The sequence below is a fragment of the Megalobrama amblycephala genome, linkage group LG14 (genome assembly GCF_018812025.1).
Source record: "Megalobrama amblycephala isolate DHTTF-2021 linkage group LG14, ASM1881202v1, whole genome shotgun sequence".
In the NCBI taxonomy this organism is placed as follows: domain Eukaryota; kingdom Metazoa; phylum Chordata; class Actinopteri; order Cypriniformes; family Xenocyprididae; genus Megalobrama; species Megalobrama amblycephala.
This window is the reverse complement of record NC_063057.1, coordinates 28,824,078-28,845,605: the sequence shown is the minus strand read 5'-3', so window position 1 is coordinate 28,845,605 and position 21,528 is coordinate 28,824,078. Positions and strand designations below refer to the sequence as shown.

At 38.7% G+C, this 21,528-nt stretch overlaps 1 protein-coding gene across 2 annotated transcripts in view; it reads right to left on the bottom strand.

Annotated features, from left to right (window-relative positions):
* Positions 1–12,492, bottom strand: part of LOC125245415 (NLR family CARD domain-containing protein 3-like) — a 67,098-nt gene extending 54,606 nt beyond the window's left edge. Inside the window, exons 1-2 of one of the 2 annotated variants that reach the window (XM_048155988.1) lie at positions 12,424–12,492; positions 1,295–1,384 (exon numbers count right to left, since the gene is read on the bottom strand). In XM_048155988.1, coding sequence (XP_048011945.1) covers positions 1,295–1,364 — 70 coding nt within the window. In that variant the 5' untranslated portion in view covers positions 1,365–1,384; positions 12,424–12,492. Of the gene's footprint in view, positions 1–1,294; positions 1,412–12,423 lie in introns of those variants that run through there. The other variant, XM_048155989.1, reaches the window with a different exon arrangement.
* Between the last annotated feature and the right edge of the window lie 9,036 nt (positions 12,493–21,528).

Below are 21,528 nucleotides of genomic sequence, written 5' to 3'. Positions count from 1 at the left end.
CTGTAATAATATTCTTGAGTGTTTTTGAGGCTCTTAACATGCTTCAAATTGCATGAAACTCGACACACACATCAATATTGTCAACCAGTAGACATGGACAAAGCCATAGAAATGGGCGTGGTGGAGGGGCTCAGTAGCGCCACCTTTTGACAAAAGTGGGGGGTTAGTTTTTCCTACAATCACCAAACTCGGTACACATATTGTTCTCATCAAGCCGGACAATTTTCTAATTTACATTCATTAGCTCCGACCAACAGGAAGTCAGCTATTTTGGTTTGAATGTTAATTTTTTGAAAAAACAGGCTATGAATTTTATACTACTGCTCCTACAGGGTTTATCCAATTTACACCAAACTTTTTTTAACTTGTTGCTAACACATTGAAGTTGTTTAATTGCAAACGGATTTTGGATATCTCAAACGGTTTGGCCGTGGCGAGGCAACGAATTTATGGCAAGAAAAGGGAAACAAAGTGTTATAACTTCTGCATACATTAATTGATTTTGATGAAACTTCGGCTTAGTCTTCGTTGTACAAGGCTGATCACATGGATGTGACTATTGTGATTCAAAGTAATAGCGCCACCAACTGGAAGCAGAAAATGTGTCACTTTCAGCATACATTGAGATCACCCTCTTATTTTTACCTGATTTGCTTCAAAATTCATCAGAATAATGTTAAAACTTGGCACATGTAATCCTTTGAAAATGGGCAGGGAGGAGGGGCTCTATAGTGGCACCTTGTAGTGCAGTAAATGTGGAGTGAATTTGACATAGTCCTTTGATGTTTAACCGTTTTAAGTGCCTATTGCCCGCTGTGCACAGTTGCCCTGAAGCCACCGGGGTGGCGGTGCCACCGGGCTTGGGCCCGCCATCGCTGCTCGCAGCTATATTTAGTATTACTATTGTTATTATTATTATTGTTATTACGGTTACTATTATTTATATAAATGTTATTATTATTATTATTGATATTACTATTTCCGTCAACACAACTTATCAACACCATCTTTAGTATCACTATTGTTATTATTATTACTGTTATTATTATTATTACTGTTGCCGTCATCACAAAATATTATTATCATTGTTATCATACATGCTATTACTATTTAAATACTTCTACTATTACCCATTTGTCATTTCTGCTTATTTTTCATTGCTGTTTTATTGTTGTTTTTGTGTTTTGTTGTTGTGTTTTGTGTTCACACTATGTTGTATGTTTTGCACTCCTAATAAAAAACAAAACAAAATGACAACTTTAATATTATTTACTGATATTCTTTCCTTTATTACCTTCCTTGTGTTTCAGCTTTTCTTCTTCCTGCTCATCTGGTGTGTCATAGTGCGGTTTAGCGGAAGCCATTGTCCTTCACTGACTCACTGCTGTTGGACACAAAGAAAAAGGACCACTTTTACCAGGCACTTTCAAAAATGAAGGTACTATTTGAAAATAAATAAATAAATAATATTTTTTAAAATAGTGAAAGCAGGTGTTGAACCTTCTGAAAATGTTGACTACTTGTATAAGTCAAACTAAATACTTAGTTGGAGTATTATTATATACAAAACTCAATTTTTCCTCTTGAGCAGGTGAAAATTCTCCATTTTTTAAGTTAAAAATATTATAATATTATATGTTATTGGCTTGCTGGCAATCTTCTGCATCTGAAGTGCATTTAGATGTATTTATAGTCATTTTAATGAAGCTCAGATGTACCATGAAAACATCTTCTCTGCAGTTCTAACTTCATAAATAATGTTATGAGATTAATGGGTCACACTTTAGATTAGGGTCCAATTCTCACTATTAACTGACTTTTGCTTCAATAAACTCCTAATTACTGCTTAATAAAGAGTTATGACTCATCATTGCTGCAACCACCTGTGACAATATTCAGTTAAATGCAGTTTTCAGTCAGCACTGCTCATCACTTGCTTTCATGATTGACTAATGAAACCGATAGACACTTTGTGCCTTAATTCTATTCCTAAACCTACAAATCACAGAAAACTTTCTGCATATTTATATTTTAAAACATTACTTAGTATGATTTATAAGCTTTTTATAAATCACAACGATCACAACAGAATCTATGTGGATAAACTGTGGATCATTCATTGCTTTGACACAAAATACATTCAGTATTTCAAGTGTTCAAGTGTTAAACTAGGAATAATGTACTATAGTGAAAACATGGCCCATGGAACATAAACTGCAGTGACTTCTAAATAGTAGAGTGTCATTCTTGATTTGTAAAGAGATTTTAGAAAAAAAAACTGTATGATACTGCCTGTTGTTATTGTTTTTAGCTTTTAGAGTTTTGAAAAAGTGTATTGAGAAACATGTCCTAAGTTAAAGCTGCAGTAGGGAGTTTTTAGAAAACGTTGAATTAGCCTGAAAATTTGAACAAGCACAACTCACAGGTCACTCCCCCTTGCTCTATGCTGCGCTACAGCCCTCCCTCCACAGCTCCTCCCCATCAAAACGGAGCCTGCCGTGAACGCGCAGGCTAGTAAGCAAGCAGGGCCACCGATGACAGCAGATAAAGAGTTATGGCACATTCACTGGTATGGACGAAACATCAACAATATGATTTATATTGACTATGGCCTGCCCATACTTTGACTACAAACTTGGTCCTCAAAACATTACGTATTTTGCAATACATGTAATATAACTATATGACGTTGCACTATTTCTATAAGTAATAAATAGCTAGTAAGATAATATAACAGTAACTAACGTTACAGTATGCAAGTAATTATTCTATCGATATGTAATGCTAAATAAGGTTTACTAGTACATTATTTCAGCAACATGACAAGCCAGTGAATTAGTAGGTTTCAATAGTTGCTTTGCACAGTGCGTGACATTTTATCTGTATGTTATGTGGCTAGAGTTTTGACACCAAGTCCATGGGCTCCGACAAGGAATTCACAACCACAGCGACTTCGAGGAGTCAACGGGCGGGAGAAGAGGAAGCTGTGGTGTGCGCGGAGCATCAGGCAGGGGACGGGCAGGCCTGTTTTGAAATTATCTTAGTTGTGTAGTTCTTAAAAATGAAACAAATCAAGCAGGGATACTTACTTGTCAAGCAGAAATGTGGCTAACTCTGAATCGGTTTTTAATCCTTTCAGGACACGTAGCTCCCTCCACCTCGGAAAAGCCGCTCCGATATTTACCCTCATTTTATTTCGGGCTCTATCTAATTCTTTCTTTTTGGCTTTTTTTATCATCGTCATCTGTCTTTTTCCGTTTACCTGTCTTTATTTTATGAGCAGGTGCCACTCCAGGAAGTGGCAGTTTGGATTGTTTGTCCACCATGAGCAAAGCTGCAGCACACCGGTAATCTTGAATTTGAACGCCTGTACGCGCTGTGCATGAGAGGGGTGTGATCAGCACACGCGAGCTTGATTGACACTGCTAAGACACTCCTCCTGGCTCTGATTGGTTGTTTCTTACCAGGAGCGGTGTATTTCTGCAAATCGCAATAGGACCACTGGGAGGAGCCAGAGGAGCTTGATTTTTTTCACAGATTATCTGTCTCATATTCTACTGTCAGGACATAATGACAGGTTTAACAAATATGTAAAAAATACATTTTTACAAAAGTTACCTACTGCAGCTTTAACTGTAAAAAGTGCAGATAAATATAATTTTATTTATCATCCCATCTGGGTTTGATTTAAAAAAGAAATGATCATTATCTCACATGTTAAAGCTGTCAGCTATAACATCTTCAGCTATTCTTTTTGCATTTGGTTTATGTCACAGAGACGAACTCAGTGATTCCCTCCTCTGGCCATCGGAGGGAGCCCTCACCCGAGTACTAACATTCACATGCACACTACAATTCCCATCATCCCCTGCCTTGGACTAATTACCCGCCAGCTGTACCTCGTTAACCGGACTATAAAGGACTCTCATACACCACACATAGATGCGAAGTCTTGTATTGCCGTGGTGTACAATTCTGAGCGTTATTCTATTATCTGATTGCTTACCTGTTACTGAACCTGCTGCTTATCGTTTACGAACCTCTGCTGCCTGTCCCTGACTTGTGCTTTGTATCATGATCTGTGAGTGTTATCTGCCAGCCCTGACCATTGCCTGCTTCCTGTTTACGATTCTGCCTGTCCTGTATCGTATCTGGTTGCCCCTGATCTACCCTGCCTGTATGACTACGAACTTGTCTAATAAAGCATGCAAATGGATCCCAGCCTGAATGACAATTCGTTACAGTTTGAAACTATGGAGTGAAAATCTTGTGCACACAATAGATCCACAGACGCACAATCATCAACTCACAGATCAGACAATATATGAAATCTGACAACAGCAGTCATGAAAGCTTGTGGAGGCTTGTTAGCAATGCAAGATAATGCAAAATCCAAATTAAAATGAAATGTTTTCAGGACAAATAACCAGCAGGCAAATATTGCACATGATTATGCTTAATAAATCAAGAGGAGAAGAAATTGAGATAATAAATAAAATATGATTCATAGTTCGTCTGAATCAACCCTGAACTGACTTGAGCTAAATAACGACACTACTCTCTTTCAGAGACGCTTTACAGCAGAATCTGAACAGTCTCCACAGCTGTTTCCATAAATGATCCTGTTGTTTCCTTCTGTTTATCACTGTGAAGCTGCTTTAACAAACTACATCAGTCCAGACAACATCCCAGCCATCAAAACAACAATGACAGAGATAGAAGAAGCTGCAAGAGTGATAATAAAACAGCACATGGTTTTATTAAGGCTTCTATACAGAGAAAGATATTACGCATTCATTCCTGTTCTGAAAATGTGTTAAAACTGAAGTAACTTGATTGTCATGTTTTTTTTAACATTACAAGAGAAAAGATCACGTGTCACAGAGTCAGAATTTAGCAGCAGCCTCATCTGTGAAAGCAAAGACACTTGGCAGCTATCTAAAAATGTCCTCTGTGTCTCCAGAGAAACTATAGCAATATAGTCACTGGTCATGCCTCAAGTCTTGTCATGGTCTAAATGATTTATAGAGTCCTTTACAATTACACTGAAGACGAAAGGACTCTACAGTCAGAAACACCATAAACATCATAGAAAATATATACATCAAAAACAAAGATAATACAAAATACAGGTCCAAAAATATCAACAATTAAAAGCCATAAAAAAATAAGTACTGTTGTGCTTCTGATTTGGGCCGATGCAGTGGGAAATGTGGGTGAAATGAGCCACGACAAGGGGATTTGTTTACTGAACTTCTGCACAGATGTAAGTCACAGTTCACAGCGCACTCACCAACAGTATCGTTCATGAACACACACTTTAACTGATGCTCTTGCTTGCTCTCTTTTCTACACTATCTGAGTCCTGAGTCCCTTCAGTAAAAATAGCATATCAACAGTAACTAAGAAATAGTGCATGTAATAGTAAACAGTATCTTTAGTCTGGAAAAGTCCTTCAAGGTGTTAACTTTGAAATAACAATCCATAAGTACTAGTACTTAACTAAAAGTCACATTTACACATTGATTTATTTTTTAATTATTGCATCTTGCAGGCTTATGAATTTATCTTCCTTTGTTTGTCCTCTTGATTGTCTCTTCTTGTCCTAGGCCTGACATTAACCCAAGTTCCCTATCATTTTGCCTTTGTCAACGAGCTGCTGGTTGACGTTTTCTTTCTTTGTTCTGGTTTTTCTTGAACTCAGGGTCAGAAGAAACTGATTCTGTTTCACTGCTGTACTGGGTTACAAGCTGTTCAGGATCAAGCAGAGGCACTTGAATTATAGGATTACTAGTGGTATCTTTGCTCTTTTGCAGGATCTGACTCTTTTGACGGTTAACCCATGCCAGAATCTCCTCACAGTCATAAGGCTTAAGACGGTCATGATGCATGATTCTTGTGTGTCGTAACCCCTGGACCTCATAAAGCACCGGACCACAGCAGGTATCACAAAGGGTCCTTTCCAAGGTGCTTGGAGTTTTGGACTTTGTCCCTTCTTTTTGGTGCTGTCCCTCATGTACACAAGATCTCCCACATTATACATTTTCTCTTGAGACCTGAGATCATACGTCTTCTTTTGACATTGTTGAGCTGTTCGGAGGTGCTCTCTGGCAGCATCATGTGCTTATCTTAAGCCCTTTTCCACGTTTTACAGGAAGTCGGGAACTGCCAAACTAAACTGCCGAACTGTCACACCCACAGCGACTTCGAGGAGTCAACGGGCGGGGAGAAGACCTCATAAAGCACCGGACCTCATAAAGCACCGGACCACAGCAGGTATCACAAAGGGCCCTTTCCAAGGTGCTTGGAGTTTTGGACTTTGTCCCTTCTTTTTGGTGCTGTCCCTCATGTACACAAGATCTCCCACATTATACATTCTCTCTTGAGACCTGAGATCATACGTCTTCTTTTGACATTGTTGAGCTGTTCGGAGGTGCTCTCTGGCAGCATCATGTGCTTATCTTAAGCCCTTTTCCACGTTTTACAGGAAGTCGGGAACTGCCAAACTAAACTGCCGAACTGTCACACCCACAGCGACTTCGAGGAGTCAACGGGCGGGGAGAAGACCTCATAAAGCACCGGACCTCATAAAGCACCGGACCACAGCAGGTATCACAAAGGGCCCTTTCCAAGGTGCTTGGAGTTTTGGACTTTGTCCCTTCTTTTTGGTGCTGTCCCTCATGTACACAAGATCTCCCACATTATACATTCTCTCTTGAGACCTGAGATCATACGTCTTCTTTTGACATTGTTGAGCTGTTTGGAGGTGCTCTCTGGCAGCATCATGCGCTTATCTTAAGCCCTTTTCCACGTTTTACAGGAAGTCGGGAACTGCCAAACTATCTGACCTCTGCCCGACCATAGCCCTGAGGTTGGTAGACTTCTCTTCCGAGCATCAGCATATTTGGTGTGAATCCTGTGACTGCATGTTGGGAGCTACGATATGCTGATGTAAGTAGAGGAAGATGTTCATCCCCATTTTTCTGATTCTGGTTCACATAGCAGCAAATCATCTGAAGGAGTGTGTGGTTGAACCGCTCAACTTGCCCATTTCGAGGCAGGGTGGTAAGGGGTCGTCCTTGTTTTTGTAATTTGCAAAAGACTGCAAACATTCTTGAATAGTGAACATTCTTTAATTGTGACCCTGGTCTGTGTGCAGTTCAAGTGGTGCACCAAAACGGGAAATTAACTCATAAACTAATGTCTTAGCTGTAGTTTCTGTGCCTTGGTCTGGAATAGGAAATGCCTTCACCCATCGAGTGAATTGGTCAATGCTGATGAGAACATACTTGTTTCCAGAACTGGACACAGGAAATGGACCCAGTATATCAATGTGGATCCGATCCATTGGGGCCCCTGCTTGGTAATTTTGAAGTTTGGCTCTCTTACTAGGTCCTGCAGATTTACAAGCATTGCAGAGTTTGTACCGTTGTATGTACAAATGTACATCTCCACCCATGCCAGGCTGAGTCCTCCAGGTCTTTCCCAACGATAGAAGAGAACACCTTGATGTAATTAGACTTGCGGCCAACACAACCAGTATTTCCTTACTGCTGGACTTCAATGCTACCTGCTCCTTTGTGGGAAGGGTTCCACTCTTTTTCCACTCATGCAAGATAGAGAGGTCGGGATCAGCTTTTTGTTCTTGAGCCAGCTGTTCTTTGCTAGTGGTTTCTAACCAGTTAACATGTGGGGCTCCAAGCAACTCTGAAACTGATCTGTTCTCTGCACCTGAGCAAATGTCATTGTGTTCTTTTATATCATAGTGCTTCTTCAAATCTCTCCCAGTGGTCATGGAGTCTTTGGCAATGTTGACAACCTCCACATGGCAAATCTGGAACATTCTTCCCTTCCTGATAACAGTTACACATATTGAGAATATCACCATCACGTTTTGACATCGCATCAGCATTTGAATGTTTTCCAGCCCTGCGCTCAATGTCGAGATCATACTGGCTCAGCTCTTTCAGCCATCGAGCAAGCTGTCCCTCAGGGTGTTTGAAATGGAACAACCAGGTAAGGCTGTTGTGATCAGTGCATAAAAGGAACTTCTTACCAAGCAGGTAGTGTCAAAATTGGCGGGTGTAGCAGACAACACCTAGCAACTCTCGTCTCGTTACACAGTATTTTTTCTGAGCTGGGGTAAGGTGGATACTTGCGTAAGTGATAACTCTTTCCTCTCCCCACTGAAGTTGTGATAACACTGCTCCAATGCTGTGATTTGATGCATCTGTGTCGAGAATTTATTTCCCTTCTGTTGAAGGATACCCCAGTATTGGTGCAGAAGTCAATCTTTCCTTGAGCTGTGTGAAGTCATTCTTAATCAAATGTCTACATCCTTAATCAAAGATGGGTTGGGGCATATACCCTCACCACTAACCACATGGCCCAGAAAAAGGACTTTGTCTTTGAGTAGGTGACACTTGGACGGCTTCAGCTTCAACCCATAACTGTCAAGGCGTTGGAATATGAGTGCAAGGCGATCAAGGCTCTCGTCTACTCCTTTACCCAGGATGATGATGTCATCCAAGTAAAAATCAGAAGGTTTTCCCATTTAAGTCCTCTAAGAATGAACTCCACTGCCCTTTGGAAAGTGCTGGGAGCATTGCACAATCCAAAGGGCATACGAGTGTATTCATACAGGTTATAGCAAGTGATGAAGGCTGTCTTTGTTCTGTCCATTTCATCTACTGCAATTTACCAGTATTCAGACTGGAGGTCTAGGGTAGAGAAGACACAAGTGCCACTAAGGACATTCAGGTATTCCTCAGTCTTGGGGAGAGGATAAGCATCCTTAGTTGTCAGGCTGTTTAGGCGCCAATAGTCGATACACCAGTGGACTCCACCATCCTTTTTACGGACTAACACGACAGGGGACGCCCACTCTGAGGAGAAAGCTGTAACGACTCCTGCTTCCAGCATAGCTTTGAGATGCCTCTCCTATTTTCCTTGAAATCCGAGTGGAGTCCGTCTTACTGGCTGGCATACTGGCCTAGCAGCTCCAGTATTTATTTTGTGTGTGACAGCTGTTAGGAAACCAAGGTCAGCATCTGAAACGGCAAAAAGAAATCTGTATGAGAGCAAGAGTTTAACAAATCGCGGTTGTTCTTCATTTAATGTTCATTTAATGAAGCCGTATAAAGGGCTTGGAGGTGCTCAGGTAAGTCAGTGGCAGTTGACAATCTTCTTAGTTCCGAATAAATTGTGTCCTTACTCTGCTCTTGAACGCTACAGTCCTCTTCTTACTCTGTGTAATGTGATAAGCTCTCATCTGGATAGGTTTCAACCAAGAGACCAAGACAGGCTCCTTTCAGCAAGGTGGTCTTATTGCTGGAAAGATTGCAAAGCCTTACAATCACCCATTGCTCCATGGTTGTGAAAACACTTCCAGAAGTCACAGGTAGGGTTCCAAAACAGCACAGACTCCAGGTTTTGGATTGTCAACTTCACCCCAGACGAGACATTCACTTTCTGACAGTAACATTGTGTCTGTCTCCAGGACCATTTATGCGACATGGTAGTCTGTTCCATTACCTCTGACAATCTTAGCAGAACCAGCTCTTCTTCAGTGAATACACTGCCGCCGGAATGGGTTGTTACGTTTGCAGCCTGCAGAAGGTCTAGGCCCAAAAGAACAGAGTCACGTATCGGAGCCACAAAGACTTCCCATTCTGCTTTCCATGTACCGATTTGGAATTTAACTTTTAGTCCAGCTTTGGCACTCATGTCTTTCCCTGATTCAGCATAATGGAGACATATCTGTGTTAAAGCTGTCTGCTTATTTAAGGGAAACTGCTGATTCAAGGTTTCTGAGATCTGAGAACCGTTGCTTCAGCTCCTGTGTCTACAACGGCTTTCACTGGAATGCTGTTCACAGTTGCATCAATGAGCAAGCTTGGGCCTCTACTTGTAGTGTGTCCCACCTGTGGTGTAGGGGACTGGCTTCTCTAGAAGATCTCTACTAGATCCCTTGGAGCAGTACTGTGGTTCTGCTCCTTACTACTTGGACTGGAGTTGGGTGGCGGGGTTGACAGCCTCACACACTCTCTGCGAAAATGTCCTTTTTCACCACAGTGATAACACAAACCTAATCCAACACGGCTGAAACTTGGTGAGTATGACTTGGTTTGTGCTGCTCCACTTTATATAGGAGACCGGCCCTGCCTCTTTTCCTGATTTGCTTCTTCCAGCTTGCTTGGCTCCACAGCATTATCTAATTTTGATTGCAGCTGCTCCATCTTTTCCATCAGGAAGTGAAACTGGTCAGCAGTCACATAGTTCTTACCAATTCTCTCCAGTTTCTGTTAGGAATGCAGTTTTCTAAGAAAGAATAGCTAGCCGGTCTGCAGTGATGTAAGATGGACTCTGCACCCTGCATGATGCTGCTGGAGTTTCACTGGACACTTTATCATCATCTGCCCAGGAAATACGCCTGGCTTTGCTTTTTGCATCAGCATCACATCCCACGGTGGCTTGATAATTGTGCTCATAGGCCTCTACAAGTCTTTGAGCCTCCACTAATGAATGAGGATCTCTGTTCATTACTTCATAAGCCACCTTTTGGTTATGAAGCCCTTTGAGGAAGAAATTTGTGGCAAGTTGATCTTGCAGATCGAGCTCCACACCAGGGTATGCTAAGGTGACTAAGCGTTGGACTTTTTCTGCAAACTCTGCTGCTGACTCTTTAAACTGGCGGAGTTCTCCCAGCTTCCTTCTAATTGTGGTTGGGGGATCTTGCTGATCAAAACGTTGAGTAAGCTGCTCTTTAAGAATAATGTAGTCTTCTTGAATATGCTCAGAAAGTGAACAGACATACTTAATTGCTGCCCCCCTCAGACATTGATGCAAATAATCCACCCTGTGGGCTCCACTCCAACCATACTTCCTGGCCTGCCGTTCAAATGGTACTAGAAACGATTCCCAGTCCCCACTACCATCAAAAATAGCGAGCTTGGCTCTGGGACTCTCTTGAGGGATGGCTTGGCCTTGATGAGGAAGAAAACTGTGTCTTTGTTCAACGGCGTATGTAGGTGGCAGTAGTTGAGAGCCACGCTCACTACTTCGATGTCTAACACTTGTCTCTATGGAGGGGGTAGCTCTCTCTGTTTGTATGACTTCCAGCTCAGCAGTAAATGGCCCACTTGTAATGTTGCGTGACCTCTTTGGATTCTCTGAGGTAAATGTTGAATCACAGTAAGGCATCCGCCTCTCTCTGACAGTAGGCTGTGAGTTCTCATGGGTCTCCCATCTGGGTGCAGTGGACATTGGATGTTTGTGGGGCTTGTTCTACAATTCGAGCATCACTTTCACCCAGTCTGGAGGTTGGTCAGGATCAGGGGCTGCTGCTGCCATTGCTCCACGGTGTAAATCTTACTGGGACATTTTTTAATACTTTATTTATTATCTCTCTTTTCTCTTTATATTTTGACTTTTTTTCTTGTTTTTTCTTTTCTTTTTTTCTTGTTTTTGTTTTGTTTTATTTTTTCTTCTTCACTACCTCGCGCCACCGGCCTGGTCTTGAAGAAGCGCTAACAAATTAACTTGCGACTGCAACATCCACTGCTTTAATATGTTATTTTGCCAATATCCGAAATCCATTTGGGTTCATTTACAGAGTTTCAAAAACATCCAAATAAATCCCAGCTTCTGACACCAGTTGTCGTGCTTCTGATTTGGGTCGATGCAGTGGGAAACATGGGTGAAATGAGCCACGACAAGGGGATTCATTCACAATTTACTGAACTTCTGCACAGATGTAAGTCACAGTTCACAGCACACTCACCATTGATGTGGCTGCTAGGTGCTCTTGCTCCAGCACAGGACGGCAGTTTTCCGACGTGCAATGAGCATGTGAGCAACCCCAAAAACGAACTAAAGAAAAACTTTACGCTCTATACAAAAGAGTGCGTAACTGAACAACCAATAAGAGACTAGATCACAGAAAGGGTAATTAAAATACTTAAAGGGGCCATGTTCTCTTTTCTACAGTACATTTTTAAGGGAGATTTACACATCTCAATGGAGGAAACAGATCTGTTATCAGATGGAAGGGCGTTACACAGCCCCACAAACCAGAGAGAGTCAAAGTGCTGCTCTTTTTGACACTGTTTTTTAAAACACAAACACACACACACACACACACACACATACCCCTTCCAGAAAGCAGGTTTATGTTTCATGTTTCAGGGTTAGTTTACTTCAGATAAACGTCTCTAAGCTTCAGAGGTTTTCAGCACTTGTGAAAGCACAGATTATGTGTCAGATGATTATAAATCATTATTATTCAGCACTACTTTTCCCATCTCACATTTCACAGATCTGCATTCAAAAGTGAAAATATTGTATGAACTCTTTATTTTTGCAGTGGAAGTTTTCTATATTTGAAAATACATGAAAACAACCAAAGAAAGATGAAACACTCACCTCAAACAATATTTGTAGACATTTCTCTTCTGAACTGTCGTGTTGAACAGCAGCTCTGAAATTTCTTCCTGGAGGAAGTGAAACTGCTTTTAAAGTGTCAGTGACAGTCAGACGTCAGCAAACACACCAACTCTTATCTGTTTTTTATTCAGAAATTTGTGTTCTCAGTAAACTGAACTGCAGTTTTTGGAAGTTTGTTAGTACATGTTTTGAACATTACAGTTTTTATTCAATCACTAGGACCAGTTTCTCAATACTTGAGCCACTTTTTCAAAACTCTTCACACAGTGATCAGAACATCAGTCTATGTGAGCTGTCTATGTGGGGCTCCAGGAATGTGGTTGGGAACCCTTGGTCTATACCATGGTAATCTGTTTATAGTATCTCATGGCATACTTACTATAATGTTAAATGCTGTATTTGATGCCATCTGTCTCCTTTATTCTGATGTACATTCTTCGTTTGTTGACCCTCGCCTCGCCTGTCCCTGGAATATTCTTTGTCTTGCCCAAATCATGCCTTCTGAACATGTTTTTGTAAATTAAAAGCTTTTCTATATGGATCTGCACGTCGCAGTCCCTCTGTAACAATTACTCAGAGGTCTAGTTTTAAATATAATTATTTCGAAGTGATGGTGCTTTGTAACATTATCTAGTGTACATGATAAATTTGTATTGGCTACTGTATACAGGCCACCAGGGCACCATACAGACTTTATCAAAGAATTTATTGATTTTTTATCGGATTTAGTATTGGCTGTAGATAAAGTCCTAATTGTTGGTGATTTTAATATCCATGTAGATGTAGATTTTTTGGGATTGGCATTTACAGACATTCTAAACTCTATTGGAGTTAGACAACACTTGTCAGGACCCACTCATTGTCGTAATCATACTTTAGATCTAATATTGTCACATGGAATCGATATTGATGCAGTTGAAATTCGTCCAGAAAAACATAGTTAAAATAGTCAATGTGACTACAGTGTTTCAACCCTTAAAGGGCAACAATATGTAAGAATTTTGCAGTAAAATATCCCAAAACCACTAGGCCAGAGAAAATCGTGATTTTAACCAAGGATACGGGACGTATATGGGGCTCATTATTGGCTGGATCCTGTGTCAGCATCACATGCATGCATCGTGCAGCTCACGTGTTCAGCTTGTGCCAATACTGAGTTGGCTTTCGGACGTAAAGAAGGACACCTGCACTGAGTTCACCATGTATGACAAATTGATGAATAAAGTCATTATTTTTGTTTTGTTTTTGCGCACAAAATGTATTCTCGTTGCTTCATAAAATGAACCCTCTACCGCACGCATTATGATCAATCTATAAAAAAAAATATTTGACTCTTTTTCTTTTCTTAGAATGGCTTAACTTAGTGCTGTAAAAAAATTTTGGGAAAAAAAATTATTTTAAGGTACTTTATGATATGTTGCCATATGGCAACAACATACAATAGTGGAAATAAATTAAAATAAGTGTAAGTGTATATAGTTAATATTTTTCCTCAGAAATGTTGTTTGTATTGAATCAATTGGTGCTATTATAAGCTTTAGCAGTAAATATAAACAACAGCTTATACTTATTTTCCAACATCTTGTGCTTTTATTTATTCCATGCTCTTTTGCTGAATAATGCTTTATATTTCATTACGTTTTTTGTGAATATTATTTAAATTGCAAATGTAGCCAGTTAAAACCAAATCTAATACTGTTCATCATGTATCATAAAACATTGACCAAACCAAACCAAAAACATTGCAGTTCATGAAAATTCAACATTACGCAATCTTATGAGAGGAAGGTTATGAACATGAACCCCCCATAATCCTTGAAACTTCACCTTTTTTTCTGTACAAAACTTCAAAAAGCAGAGGTTTTTTCAGAGGTGAGACACATGTACACATCACATTTGGTGCACTTCACCCTAACAATATACTTACATCCACTTACACCTGCCTTTTTGAGACACCATGGTAGGCCAGTGGTAGATCTGGGCCAGTATCACTGGCTGTGGTGGCAGGTCTCTGATGTTGATTTAATCCATAATACAAATGACATGGCAGTCCTTAAAATATGACTAATCAACATTATATCACTAGCCACTATCACTTGCCATATGGCAACACAGACATTTTATCAATTTACCAAAAACTAATTTCATAAAAACATTTTTTGAGTGGTGAATATGTCATCATAACTTACCTGAGATGATGTTAACAATTTTTTTGTGAATGTGACATGGGCGGGTCCTTGTTTGTTACTGACGTTTTAGTTTGCTTTCAGCAACTACATACAAGAGACAGCAGTTTGTCAGAAATCGCGCTACAGAAAAAAAATGCATGTCATTTGACTTTACCAAAGCACATCAATGGCTAAACTAAGGTCTTCTCTTACCAACAAAAAAACAAGAATGTTCTCTTAAAGAGACGGTGGCAAGGAAATGAACACAAAGAGTATGTTGCCATATGGCAACACTATGCGGTAGAGGGTTAAGGTTGAACCACTGCAGTCACATTGACTATTTTAATCATGTTTTTAACTACCTTTCTGGGCATCAAAATGTGCAATGACGTTGTTGCCTATATGTGTATAAGATACCCTCAGATTTCATAAAAAATGTGTGTTTTGAAGATGAATGAAGGTCTTACGGGTGTGGAACAACATGAGGGTGAGTAATTAATGACAGAATTTCCATTTTTGGGTGAACCCTTTAAAGAAATACAAAAGGCATGGTACAACGAGCACACTTTGGCCCTTAAGGGTGCATTCACACTAGTTACTTTACTTCACACTAGTTTGGTTCGTTTGGTTCATTTGGTCTGGACCAAAAAAGAAAAAAAAAACATTTAGTCCTGGTCCGTTTAGTGTTCAGATTGGCAAATTTATCACCGAACCAAAAGATACCAAACTTAGGTACCAAGATACCTAGATACCAAGGCATAGGGATACATTCACAACCTGGTTGGTCGGATTTTATGACGTATTGCCTATTTTGAGACGGAACTTACCGAACATCCAAAACAATGCTGTGTGATGAGGTAAATGCACATGTTGTCTGTGCATAGCCTTCATGTGATGGTATTTTGGCCAGCTGGGAACTCGTGAAGAGCTTATAAAATGTGTAAAGTAGTTGTACTTTTACTTGAGTACAGTTTTTGGATACTCTACCCACCTCTGACCCAGACCCATCTTTTCAGCGGTCTCAGTCCGCTTGTTTGGTGCGCACCAGGGTTTGGATGGCAGCATTCACACATGCTCAAATGAACCGCACTAACAGAGCAATTGCACCAGGGTTCGTTTTAATCAAACCAAACATGCTAAGTGTGAACGCACCGTAAGAGAGCAGATTGAAAAATCGACCAAAAATAGATTTTTTTCCCCCTCGCATTTCATGGAAAGAAAGCATTATTGCAAACAGAAAGAAATTGCATTAAAAATAGCAAGATCTGCTTTTTTTTTTACTCTTTTAGCAGAAAATAAACACAACTCTAGGGATTTATTTGTTACAGTGGATAAATTAACAAGAAATAAAGCTTCAACTTCAGACCAGTGTTAATTTTGATAGCCATTTTTGATTTATTCTTCATCTTCAGATGAAAAATGCTTAGACTTAGTCACATTTTAGCCATGTTTACCTTTTATAGTTTTAATCGACGAAAAGTCGTTGCATTTTTGTTAACTTTTAGTCATTACTTTTAGTCAAACTAAATTAATTTTGGTAGCTATTTTATATGTAGTCTTTAGACAAAAATTAGTCATTATTATTTTTCTCTTTAGACCAATTCAGTTAAGCTTATGAACAATTTGAATCAAGGTAACAGGCTGACATTGCACTCTTAGCAGTAGCACTTGACAGAATTAGCCAGCGTCCATTACACAGTGTCCACGTTCATGGTGTTCCTGCCGTTAAAGTTTAAAAGTTACGGACTGCAGCTTTAAATTGTATATAAAATTATTTTATTACTAATAGAATAAGATGCATTACATCTCAAACATCATTTATCCTTATTTTTGTAACTTTTCTAATGTTTTTCTTGATTACACAACTTAAAGCTGCAGTCTGTAACTTTTTTTGGTTAAAAATGATCCAAAATAAATTGAGCAATTACATACTGTATCCAGCCAGTGTCTCCATATCCCCATATCTTAGCTCGATTCACAACGCTAAGCTTGTAATAATGTTTTATAATAAGAGCGACCTGGTGGATTTCTGCGGGAAATTCGAGCATGCAGCAGTTTGTCTTTGTGTCATTACGTCACGTCTGTAAACAAAGGAAGGAGTCCAGGCTAGTCGGCTTTATCATGTGAGGATGCTGCTTGTAGCGGATCATTTATAGCCTTTTCTCACATCAGCTGAAATAATTAAACATCATTTTGATGGCGGATTGTAATCCAGAAAGATCCAAATGACAATCACTGACAAGACCATTTAATCATCATTGGTAGCATGATTTATTGTAGGCCTTATGCTTTTTTCCTCAGTTGGTCAGAACAAAAGTGGCAGACATGTTACTTACTTGTTCAGATGATATTTTCCAGTGAAAATTCTTATATTGGTCATACTTTCAAGACGTAGAATCTGTGATTCTGAAGTTCAGTATCCACACCGGTATGGTGATTGACAGCAAACATTAGATTCATCCGCTGAGAGGCTCAAACCTAAATTAACCACTGGTTATACAAACTGAAAACAAGGAAATGTCAAATTATCATACGTTTTGGAAACAGTCCAGAAAATCTTACTTGTGATGCAGCCTTGAGTCCTTGAATCACATTTAGTTACGTTAGGCCAGAGGAGAACTGGCCCCCAACCTGGATTATCCCAAGGGTTTTTCTTACCACTGTTATCTAATTTTGTGTTCCTCACTTTGGCCTTCTCAGTTAGGGTTTAAAAGACAGTATTCTGAAATGATCAATTAGACTGCACTGGCTCTTTCATATGAGAACAAAAGCTTGAACTGAACTGAGCTGGATCATGATGCTGTTTTTTTTTTTTCTCTATAGAGTTACCTTCATAATTTTTTTTTAACATTCTCTTTTTTGGTTTTTAACATTGGCACAAATAAAAATTCCAACAAAATTCACTTTGCTGATACAGTATGCAATAATATTATTTCATATGTAAATAATTTATGTTTGAACACAGGTAATGATAAAGAAGGGAAAAGAGGAGAAAAAAAGAAAAAAGAAAAAATTATTATTATATAATAATTATTGCTGTCTTATTAAAATAATTAATAAAAGGTTTCCATACTGCATAAAAATGATCTGTCTTGTTTTTTTTAAAGAAAATCTAATCTTTTTGAACTGAAGGTGGTGCATAACATCTTTAATCAGGACAGAACAGTGAGGTGGATTTTTTTGTTTCCAATTAAGCAAAATCAATCTATGTACCAAGAGTGTAATAACTCCAAGTACAATGCACTGATTTTTAGAGAAATCCAATAATTATGAATATTAGGACATTTCCAGAACATATGTCCTAGTGAGGCTGGAGTTTGACTCCATCTGTCACATACTGGGTCCACTGAAGAAAACATCTTAGAGAACTTTAGTTTAGACAGGTGAAGTCTATGTAAGATCTTGAATTGTATAAAACCATGTCTAATGCACAAAGAAGAAGAGTGAACCCATTCTTGTGCTTCTTCCCATTACCAGTCTGCAGTATCTATTCCAAAATCTTCTTGCCATGCTGCTCTTAAATGCTCTAATGAAACATCGCATTCCAACTGTGATAATTTATTATATATAATGGATATTCCTCCTTTAATAAATGGATCCTGTAAAAACAGTGAGTCCATCTGAGAGGTTAACGTCTCATTAGGGAATGATGAGAAATTCCTTTGAGCAAAACAGCGAGCTTGTAGATATTTAAAAAAAAAAAAAAAAAAAAGTGAATTAGGTAGATTAGGAATATCTTTTGTAACTGCTGAAATGTTGGAAAGCATTTATTAATAAACAAATTTTGGAAAGAACATATTTCTTTTTTGAACCAGGTCTGAAATATTGAATCAATTTGGGAAAGGGGAAATGAATGATTAGCAGATAAAGGACTTAAAATAGAGCACGTCTGCCATTTTAAATGCCTTCTTATCTGGTTCCCAGTAATACAACTGGAAATGAGGCAGACCCATCCCACCTTTCAGTTTAGTCCTCTGTAAGTATATCTTCTTGAGTCTGGGGTTCTTGTTATTCCAAATAAATTGGGTGATTATTCTATCCAAATTTCTAAAAATTGATTTATTAATGTAAACTAGGATACACTGAAAAACAAATAAATATTTGGGCAAAATACACATTTTAATATGACCTGCTAAAGAAATAAAAAGTTTGGACCATGTCTTAAAAATCTGTTGTGTGTATTCATACAACAACAGAATATTTTCTTTAAAAGCATAAAAAAAATTTAGTTATGGTAATTCCTAGGTATTTAAATGAGCTCAATATTTTAAAAGGAAAGGAGGAATGTTTTCAAATTGGTCCTTAGGGTTGATCGGAAACATAACACTTTTTGAAAAATGAATCTTGTACCCTGAAATTATCCCAAATGTATCTAAGTTTGACACAATGGTTGGCACTGATTGTAAGGGGTTAGAGATGTAAACTAACAAGTCAACAGCATATAATGAAACTTTGTGTTCTTTTCCTCCTCTCATTATTCCACTATAGGCTGTATATGCACGTAAAGAAATTGCTATTGCTAAAGCAAATAGCAGGGGTGAAAGAGATCAACCCTGTCTTGTAGAGCAATTTAATTGAAAATAAATAGAGTTATTATTGTTTGTTTGTATAGAAGCTTGGGGGTGGGCATATAACAATTTAATAAATGAGATAAAATTAGAACCAAACCCAAATTTTTCCAGAGTGGCAAAGAGGTAATCCCACTCAACCCTATTGAACGCTTTTTCTGCATCCATAGAAATAAGTACCTCAGTTTGGGTGGGATTGGGACTAGGATTGTATATAATATTTAATAATCTTCTAATGTTAAAAAATAGGAGGCGAATTCTGATAAATCCTGTTTGATCCATGGAAATCACAGTTGGAAGAGCTTTTTCGAGACAAGTGGCCAAAACCTTGGCCAGTGTTTTGTTATCAACATCAAGAAGACAGATAAGTCTATATGAACCAGGGTCTAAAGTGTCTTTTTCTACCTTATGTATTAAAGAAATATTTGCCTGATAAAATGTTGGTGGTAAACAGTCTTTCTCAAGTGATTCATTAAAGACCTCTAAAAGTAATGGAGAGATTTGATCACTAAAAGATTTATAAAACTCGGTTGTGAAACCGTCCGAACCCGGGGCCTTTGAACTTTGCATATTGGATATTGCTTGTTTTATTTCATTAATAGTTAGCGGTTGTTCCAAAATGTTCCAAGATATCCCTGTCTTCCAAACTTAAAGATGGAATGTCAAGTGATTCAAAAAACTGCTCTATACATGCTGGGTCATTAATAGATTCTGAGGAGTATAATTTGACTTAAAATCTCTTAAAAATATTATTTATTTCCTGTGGGTCAAATGTACTTTGTCCCGTATCTTTCCTAATTTCCGTTATCAGTCTTGATGCTGCATTTTCTTTAATTTGCCGAGCCAGGAGTTTACCTGCTCTCTATCCATGCTCATAATATGTGGCTTTCGCTCGCATCAGCCGATCAGTAGTCTCTGAGGTGGAGAGTAACTGAAATTCTAACTGGAGAGAGAGCCACTTCTTATACAATTCTGGTGAGGAGGAAGTATTCTAGTATTCTGTCCATTAATTTATTTTTTTGTTCTTTACGCTGTTTCTTGATCAAGATACTATGAGAAATAATTTGTCCGTGCATATACGCTTTAAATGCCTCCCAAATTGTGGATTTGGAAACATCAGTCGTTTAGTTTGTCACTAAATACAATCCAATTTGAGCTTTGGTTTGTTCTACAAATGCCTTATCTGCCAATAAACTATTATCAAACCTCCATTTAATAGTGTCATATTTGGTTTCAAATAATATCTGAAGAACTATGGGGCTATGGTCTGATAATACCATTGCTTCATAATCACAATGTAAGACAGCTAGAAAAAGTTTATAATCAATTAAAAAAAAATCTATCCTAGAATAGGAGTGATGGACGGGTGAGAAAAAATAATATTTTAGTTTCTGGACTTGCTGTCATAGCAACAGGTCCGTAAGCTTAAACCTGCATGGCAGGTTCAGAGCGAGATTTATTTGAGAGGGAATGTGTCTTACACACAAGATGCCTGTGTAACCCTGGGTTTTCCTGCTTTTACTTTCTGTTCTCACGACTCCCCACTGTTCACGCTATCGCGAGATTCATGCAAGTATCGCGAGATTTGACAGAGGCCGCGTCATTTCCCTTTAAATATGACGGCGCGCTATTGTTTTGTGTGTGTGTGTGTGGGAGTCGATGTGTTGTGCTGCTGCAGATGCCTCCGGTTCGGTTGACTGATTTTTCTTCTGAATTGTCGAACTTGCTCATTGTGTGAGGTATACAGTTGCAGCACTTGAATCTTCGAATCATGTGAATTGTTCATTAACGATTTTGAATTCAATACTATCTGTGTGTATATGTAAATATTGTAAATGTTGTCAACTTATTTCATTGTAATATATTTCACCATTGAGTACTGCAATCTTGTGTTTGTTTCATTGAACACACCATTTTCCTCCCTGAGTTGAGTTTAGTTCTTCTGATATTGGTCCATTATTTTCATCTACCATTTCAGTATTTATACACGTTACACCTGCATTATGTAACAAATCTGCTTCAGAGGTAAAATTAAATGAATTACTAATTACATTTTCTGTCAGTAAAATTTGAAGTATGTGATGCTGCTATTTTCAATCACTGTCCAGTTCTCTGTATTGCCATGTGCTCTGCCTATATCCTATAAATCACCTTGTTATTCTAGATGTTTTAATTCCTCTACTGCCAAGTCAATGTGTATTTATCTACCCAAATCCCAAATGCTGTAAATGTTATATTCTCTTGTGTCAATCCGGATGAATTAGTTGATCTTTTCAACAGTACACACAGCAATATCCCCAGAGTTAAATCAACTCTGCTCAGAGTACATATGATCCCTCTCTAAATAC